The 8519-nt window shown below is 23.4% G+C and overlaps 1 protein-coding gene across 1 annotated transcript; it reads left to right on the forward strand.

Annotated features, from left to right (window-relative positions):
* Nucleotides 1-3280: 3280 nt before the first annotated feature.
* LOC145841736 (uncharacterized) lies at nt 3281-4351 on the forward strand. The gene is made up of 4 exons (XM_082949089.1): nt 3281-3363; nt 3582-3637; nt 3834-3936; nt 4236-4351. The coding sequence occupies exons 1-4, from the start codon at nt 3300-3302 to the stop codon at nt 4331-4333; spliced, it is 321 nt and encodes a 106-aa protein (XP_082805215.1). The 5' UTR covers nt 3281-3299; the 3' UTR covers nt 4334-4351.
* The last annotated feature ends 4168 nt before the right edge of the window (nt 4352-8519 follow it).

An 8519-nucleotide genomic window follows, 5' to 3' on the forward strand; every position in this document is an offset into this window, starting at 1 on the left:
TATTAAACAACTGAAGATCTCGTTTTTTTAAACGAGTGAAACATTGTATTGTAATAAAATTTTCAAAATTTATCATTGAATCATTCTACTTTTTATAATTCGAGAACTTTGATTGCAACCTTTAAAGCAAAAAGTACGCATAAATAAAGTATTTTAATTTGTAAATTTATTTTTTTTAGTTTTTTCTGATAAGACCAACGAAAATAGCGTGATTTAATACTATTTTTTTCACCTCACTAAATTTCATTTGCACATTAAAATAACTTCTATGCACACCAATGCGTAATGAACACCACAGGTTCGCTCCGTGAAGGTTACTGGACAGAATGTTTTCATGGTTTTGTTTTTAACGAAAACTTTTACTAGTTTTTTGTGCATGTATTTAGTTTTACAACCGATATTTTAAGAGATAACTACTACGTTATATTTGTCAACAAAAAATAAATGTTCACGAGTTTATTTTCTTTGGAGTTTTGCTAAAAATTTATGTACATGCTTTATAACTATATCTTTGTAGATGTTTTACTTTAAAACGCTTGTTGCATCATAAACTCCGAAATTAAAGACTTTAAAAAAAGAAAATTAAACTTGTTAAATAAAATAAAACGCTTGTTGGCAAATTTAACAAAAATTTTTAATTTGTAGTTTGCAGTTGTAAATTCGTTAAATGACTTTAGTAAGTTAAATTAAATGACGTTTTTTGTTTTTCTGATAAAGTTGCATTTAAATAACGAAAAATGCTTAAATAATCGATTGGTTCGTTAGTCGAATATGAAAACGTACTAATTTACAATGTGACAGCTAAAAATTTAATCTTTTGTTTATTATTCACCTATAGTAGGTTAGATAAAAAATTGATAAAAGTAGAACAATTGATCTGTTTATTTTTTTGTTTGAAGTCTTAAAGATAAAATTGTTTTTAGTACAAAAAGTTATATCAATGTCTTACAGCTCTCAAAACAAAATAAATTTAAAAATTAAGTTTATACTTGGCTTTTAGTATTGTAAATATCAATATTTAGAAAAAAATGGTATCTTAGTATTAAAATATAGTTGGTAATAGTTGTTTTTAAGAAAATATTAAAACTCGCTTGTTAAACTATTTTATAAGTACACCGTTGCTTTTTACCTTTAGTTTTAAAACCAAAGCTTGTTAAGCTGGTAAAATAGTAAGTTAAACTTTGTAAACTTTATTAGTTTAAATGATTTAAATTTAAATATTAGTGTGTACGAGATGATAATAAAACCACAACCTTTATAACATCAAAACTAAGCCAAGTAGTAAGTAAAAGTTTTGATCGGACTTCAAATGACTTCATAGATGACAACTTTTTATTTTTTCACTAAACTGTAATTAAGTAAAAAAACGTTTTTATTTCATTTTTTGACTGAATACCCCAACATACGATTTGTTGACTTAAAGTTAATTTACGCTTATTACCAATTTTATTCAGTTGTTTTTAAAGAAAATCTAAAGTAAACTAAAACCAAAATGGTTAATTAAAGTATTTATTTAAGTTTCTGTAAAGGAATGCTGTTCCTTGTTTGACCTTGTTATTACTTTAAATCGCAACTTTTTTTCTCGTCCTATTTATATAAAGTCTATTAGAAAACAAAAAATAATTACGTTTGAATTTGATTAAAATACTATTTTTGCTTTGTTTTGATCATGCTACTAACTATTGATATCAAGAAGTACTTAACCGACTACTTTAGGTGGATACTTCAAAGTAAAAAGCACAAAGCAACCTAATATTTAAAGTATAAAGTGTTTGATAAATAGTTATTTTTTGTAGTAAATTTTGATAAGTACGATATTTTATATAAAAGGAAAATTGTTTATTAGCTTAACATTTTTTAATATTGATATACCTTAAAAAAAAATTGTTGAAATGTTTTTATTTACATGATATTTCATACAAAAAAGCTTTATATATTTTTAAAATCTATTATAAAATAAACTTCACTTTGTAACTATGTAATTAACGAAAATAATTAACAGATTATATGTGCTTATTTTTATTAAGTTAGATTTTTTCTTAATCTAAATACTTCTCGGCGTAAAAGTATTTGCCCACACACGTATCTACGTCATTCCATTGTTTAATACAGTAATAAAAATAACAACAAAAGACAAAAACTGTATATAGTTAAAGGTGTCAAAGTTTATATGGATATTATAGTTTCAAATCTATATATAAACCAAGTATTACAAAAAAAAGTTTATGTGAGATAAAGAAAAGGAAAAATTAAAACTTACAGCAATTCTTTAGTAACTTCGAAATTTAGTTGCTTTATTTATAAATGTAGACCAGAAAATTAACTCTTTAAAAAACAGTTTATTTCTTGGTCATAAGCTTACTAAAATTTGTTTAAGAGTGGTAATTAGCTTCTATAGGCAATATATATTCAATATTTATATGCTGTCTGTAACAATGTAATTCAACAAGTATACTAAAATCAAAAATGAAATGGATATAAAATGTGTTTATATTAGTGTAAAGAAGTGAAACTATTTTGTTATTTACATTTTGACGAAATTTTTTAAAGCTAAATATTTATATCGAATAAATAGATTAAAGTGAAGTGTTTTTAGGTATATATTTTACTCTATTATTTTTATAAAATTAACCAATAAAATTCATTTTTGTTGTCATAAGTATAAAAACAGTATAAAGAATGCAGAATTAACAGTAGTAGTTATTAATACGAAATAATCCTTATAAAATAAAGTTTGAGATTATCTATCAATCTGTTTTTCTAATTTTAATCCTGAAGAACTGTTTCAACAAAGAAGCATTGTAGATCGAATAAAGAGATTGATCAAAATCATATTATAAAGACTATTTGCTATCTTTTTTAAAGTAATTTTTCATTACTATAATTTAATGAGACTGTAATTTATGAAACAATAGTATAAAAGATTATATAAAATTAAAACGTAAAAACAATGATATTTATAGATATAAAAACGTTCTTATAAGATTAAAATTTAAATTATTTAAAAAATTTATATTAAAGTTCTTTAACGTAAGTTTAGAATTTTAAGCTTTTAGTCCTCCTTTTATGGATTATGTTTCCTTAATAGTTATAAAAGGAGAATAAAATAATCAAATAAAAGATATTGTCAGAACTATTACAACTAGTGATAAAAAGTAAAAAAAAAGTGTATATATATTTTTTTAACTTATTTAAGTAATTTACAGTATTTGGTAAGTTAATTTAGTTTAAGTACTTCTAAACTTAATTTGGTATAATTTTGTCTACAGAATCATACAGCTATAAATAAAACAAAAAATATGAAATACATTTTAGTTGTGTTGTTCTTTTTGTTTCTTGTAAAATGTCATGCTAATACAGAAGGTTAGTTCTGTTACTTGAAATTTATTTACATGTATAAAAAAATTAAGTTTTATATGGAACAGCAATACTTTGCTAAATTCTAATGAAATTAAATTTGTTTTTATCTAATTTAAAAACTTTTTTCTTACATATTTGATAGTATAGCTAATGTGCTGTACAAAATAGTGTTGTTGATTATTTTAAAAATAAATAAGTTACAACTAGCTTTAACTTTTAAGGGTCTAAAACTTATAAGAATATTGGAACTGAACTCAAAAGAACAAAAAGGAGAATAGTATGTATTTTATAACTAAAAGCACTTGCAATATACTAAATAAAACTAATACATATATATCATAACATTTTAATACTTTTTATAATGAAAAACTACAAAAATAGAACATACACATACTTAAGCATATAGTTTTTCTTGAGTAAGTTTTATTTATTTCTAGAAAACTGCTTCAATTTGTAAAAACATTAAAAAACAGGCACTTCAAAACAAATGTTCGCAAGTTTTCTTCAACTCTTACATGAAAAGATACTATTACTTTTGTGATGCTCTAAAAGACAAAAAACAAACATGCAAGAAGTGTAAGTTTAAAAGTAAAGTTTCAATTAAGAGTTATCTCTAATGTTTAAAAATATTGAAAATACAATTAATATAAACTAAAAATACTACATTTTTGTTTACTTTTTTGGTTATAAAGTCGTAACTACATAGTTCTTTTTCTAAAGCGTTTATAAACTTTACAAGAATTTCAACTTTTCGTTTCTTCTTGTCTAGTTATGCACAAAATAATTAGATGTAATTAATACTATAAGTAACACGAAGTAGCCTCAGAAAGTACACATATTAGTTAGTTTTCGCTTGAAAAAAATATCTTTTTCAGACGGAAAGTGTTCCTGGCTATGCGCTTCACTCAGAAGAAGTGGATTTTGTAAAAAACCGTTCGACATGTTACGACTATTTAAATTAAATAGTCATTAGTTAAACTAACTTATCGCCTAAAATCAAAACACTGAAGTTTTTTGGTTGTTGCATTTTTGTTTAGCTTTACGTTTTTCAAATTATGCACAAATAGTAAACTTTCTTTTGTTTTTGTTATGCTTAAACACTTTTCTTAATTCTGTTTTATGTTTTCAATTTATAACTGGTATTTATTAAAACCACATTTAGATACATTAATTGTTCTGTTGTAATACAACTTTAACCTAGCAATCTTCCATTGACAACATTTCTGCTGAAGTTTTATTTAGTGTAAACGAAATACGTTTTAATAAAAAATAGTTTTCTTTCTTCTTACAAAAGCTGTCCCGTACTTTGATTTAAGAATGTAGTTTTAACAAATCATGTAATAAAAGTCTAAGATAATTGTAAAATTAGTAATTAAGAAACAGTATTGCTTTAAGTAAAATAATGAGCAAAAATAAAGCTATTTTTTTATATAAAATCATCAAATTTTCACTGAGTTTGAGTTACCACTAGTAGGTCTTCTGTTAGGTTTAGTATAAACGTAGTGAGTAATTACTTAAGTTGTTTTAGTACTATATCGATTTAAATTCTATGATTGATTGTTTACTACAAAAAGCCTTATTCAAATTTATTTTTGTATCGAAAGGCTTTAGGAACAAAAGATTTGTAAAAAAGAGCACAACTTTGAACCTATTCTATCAAAATTTATTTATAACACAAGTAGCTAAAATAAAAAAATCGGTTTGAAATATCTGACAAAATTATTGAGAAGTTTTTTTTTGATTTATTTTTGTATTGAGTAATCCAAACAAAATAATACAGTGCTAAAAAACTTAAAATTTAATTAAAACAAAACATTTATAGTAACAAAAAACAAAGTAACACCAATTAAAAATTTTAAGTTTTAGTTACCAAATTTAATTCTTTTTTTAGTTTTTGAATTATATTTTACTGAAGTTAACTATTGTTAAAAACTCTGTTATTTAAGACTTAATTAACAAACAAAGAAAACCTTATGAGTATTTAAAGTAGTTTAAATTTACTCTTAATTTCAGATACTTATTTTGCCAGGTTTTAACAACTTAAGTTTTCTAGCATACCAATATAATCAACTAAATTGAAAAAAAAAGAGTTTGTTCAATGTCTAATATAAGTATACAAATTTCTAAGTTATAATGATAATATCTGACCAAATTAACTATTTATTTATTGAGTAATTGAACAATTCTTTTTCAGTAATCAACAGACCGCAGTATTTTTTTTTTAATTTAGGAGCTTGTGTCCATACACCTTTTTGAAAATTATTCTAACTAAAAAGTAAAGTGTCAAAAGAAACTTCTAGTGTCTAAATTTATTTTGTGTTTATTTGTTTTTATTAAAAAGTTTTCATTCTTTGTTTAATCTTCCTGTACCATTATAGACCAAAAGTAAAATATGAAGATGTAAACTACTGTAAACAACTTTTTACTAATTAGATTAAAACTATTTGAACTAATAAAATTGTTTATTAAACAACAACGAAAAAAAACGCTCAAAATGTTTGGTCCTAGAATCTGGTGCACAAAGAACCTTTCGGTTATCGAGTCGCACACCACTGATACCTTTCGACGTCTTGTCCAGGACTACTGAAAAGTTAAACTACACATTACGGGTAGGCAAGGTACGGCCAACAAAATTCTCTGGCCCGCGACGTCTTGACTTTTAGTTTCAGAGTGACTTGTGTAATCATAATGAAATTGAGCTTTTTAATAACAAATGTTTCGAAACTTTCTCATAGTTTGTTTTCAGTTAAAATAAGTCTTTATCGAATGAATACTACGCAGCAGTTTTGATTATTTAGAGACGATTCTAATTTTTGTAGTATTGTTTTCTTAGTTAGACAGCCCCCTAATTTTTTTTCCAGTAACACCTGCCCGCGAGCTAATTATTTTGATTACTGAATGGCCCACCGACTAGAAAAGTTGGTCAACCCTTGAACACATTTTAAATATTTTCAATTAGATTTAAAACAGTTGAACAAGAAACTTTATAATCCCTTAATACTTTTCATGTTATCAAGTTTAACAACTGTATTCAACTAATGTGATAAATGAGTATGTTAAGTTTAAAGTTTTTATTGTTTTTTATATCTAAATTTGAGTTATAATGTTATTACAACAGTCAGTTGTAGTAGTAAAAACAGAAGAAAAAGTTAAATTTGATGCATTTATCAAGTAACAAGTTTCTTTCAGTATACCTATTACAAGTTGTTTAAAGTAGTGTTTAAATATAGTTTTAAGCTTTTAAAGTTCATTAAGACTAAGTAACAGCAAACTTTTTTTTCGAGAACATATATGTATTATTAAAAAAAAAATACATTTATTTTGAAACCGCAAAAGTAATTCTGCTGTAATTTATTTTAATTAAAAAGTATTCCTGGATATAAATGCTGTTTAATTTAATTTCTGTGTATTTTTTATTCATGACCTTGTTTGTAAAAGTGTTTTATTATTAATATCAAAGTAAGTCATGAGTTTAACTTTTTTATCCGTATATTTTTTCATGTATCAAGATAATCAAACTTTTTATAAAACACTACAACTAAAAACAACATTGGTATACATTTCTTACATTAATGCATTCTAATTAGTTGTATTTTGGTATTTAGTTTTAAATGAGTATGCTACTAAGACTAAACTGTTACAAACATTTAAAACAAACAATACTAAAAATGTTATAACTTTAAGCTAAAAGTTTTTTCATCTCTAATCAATTACTTCAAAAGCAGTTGATACACTTTTTTAAAAGTTTTAGTAGTTACTGGTTTAAAAAAATAAATTTAGTAAATACATTTAAGTTTATTTCTGTAAAATGTTAATAAACATAGAACAATTTTTTTTTGTAATTACAATACTTTTTTTGATAATCCTTTTAGATTATATTTTAAAGCAGTTTTACAAAGACTAAGTGTTGACCTACTTTGATGTTTTAGTTTTTAAACTAAAGTAGTAATTTAGAGTGCTCAATTCAAGTTTGTTGATAATTGACTTTTTATAGTGTAGTTTATTCTATTTATAAACTGTTAGTTATCTTATCTTCGAAAACTAAACAAAAAAGGAATACGTTTCACATAGATAGCTTATTCTGTGTTATTGAACAAATAATAATCAATACAATTTTATATTAAAAAAAAAAAAAGCAGTATATATATTTACGACTTGGTTAAAATCTGAAGCTTAACCTTGCTTATTGTTTTATTTTTATAAACTGAACAAGTCTTATGACGAACTTGTTAACTTTGGAATATAGCTTTTTGTTTTTATTTTAAACCGTAAATATAAACAGTTCATTACATAAAAAATATATATAATATTTAAATTAATTTTTAAATAATTTTCAAAGTTCAGCGCATGCACCTGGTTGAAACCTGCTATTTCTATATTTATTGATTTTTTCGTTTATTTTAATTTTAATTTAAGGTTTTCAGTTTTTTTTTTGTTTTTTATTAGAGTGAACAGACTAAATAGAAGTTAATTACAAACAAGTTACTAATAATTTTTTAAAAGTTTTAGTAAACTAAATAGTTAAATTAAATAGTTAAAGAGATAGATTAATTTTGCTTAATTATTCAAATTGGTAATAATTAAATATTTTCTGATGAAACATCTAACTGTTTATTTACTCAAAATGTATTTTTGAAATTAGTTGCTAACAAAAGTAGTTGATAAGTGTTAGCTTAAATCGATTTTACTTGTTTGTTTAAGTAAAAATGTTTTTGAACGAATCATGTCTCAAATTTCTGTTTAATATATGTAGTGCAAAAAAGTTATATAATATATAGTTTAAAGTTTAAAACAGCTGTTTTATGAGTTATAAAAACTAGTTTTTTTATGACTTATTATACAATTTACTATCTTTGAAAGTTAGATATGTGGTAATTAGAACAGCTTTTTCTTATATGAAATATACCATAACACTTTAAGTACTTTATACCGAAGTTATTTGAATGTATTTTTACAGTACTTTGAAGTTTTTGTACTCAAAAAGTTGTTTTTTTTTTAAACAAATATATATTTTTTTTTATAAATACTTAATTTGGCATGAGAGTTGAAACTCAAATTGGAGTTTGAGTTTTAAAAAAAACATTACAGCTATAAGTGTTTATAATCACTTAAAAACATAAAATAAAAAATGTTAGTTCTTATCTTTTAAAATAAATAAA

Source organism: Thalia democratica, chromosome 7 (assembly GCF_965202585.1).
Source record: "Thalia democratica chromosome 7, ktThaDemo2.hap1.1, whole genome shotgun sequence".
In the NCBI taxonomy this organism is placed as follows: domain Eukaryota; kingdom Metazoa; phylum Chordata; class Thaliacea; order Salpida; family Salpidae; genus Thalia; species Thalia democratica.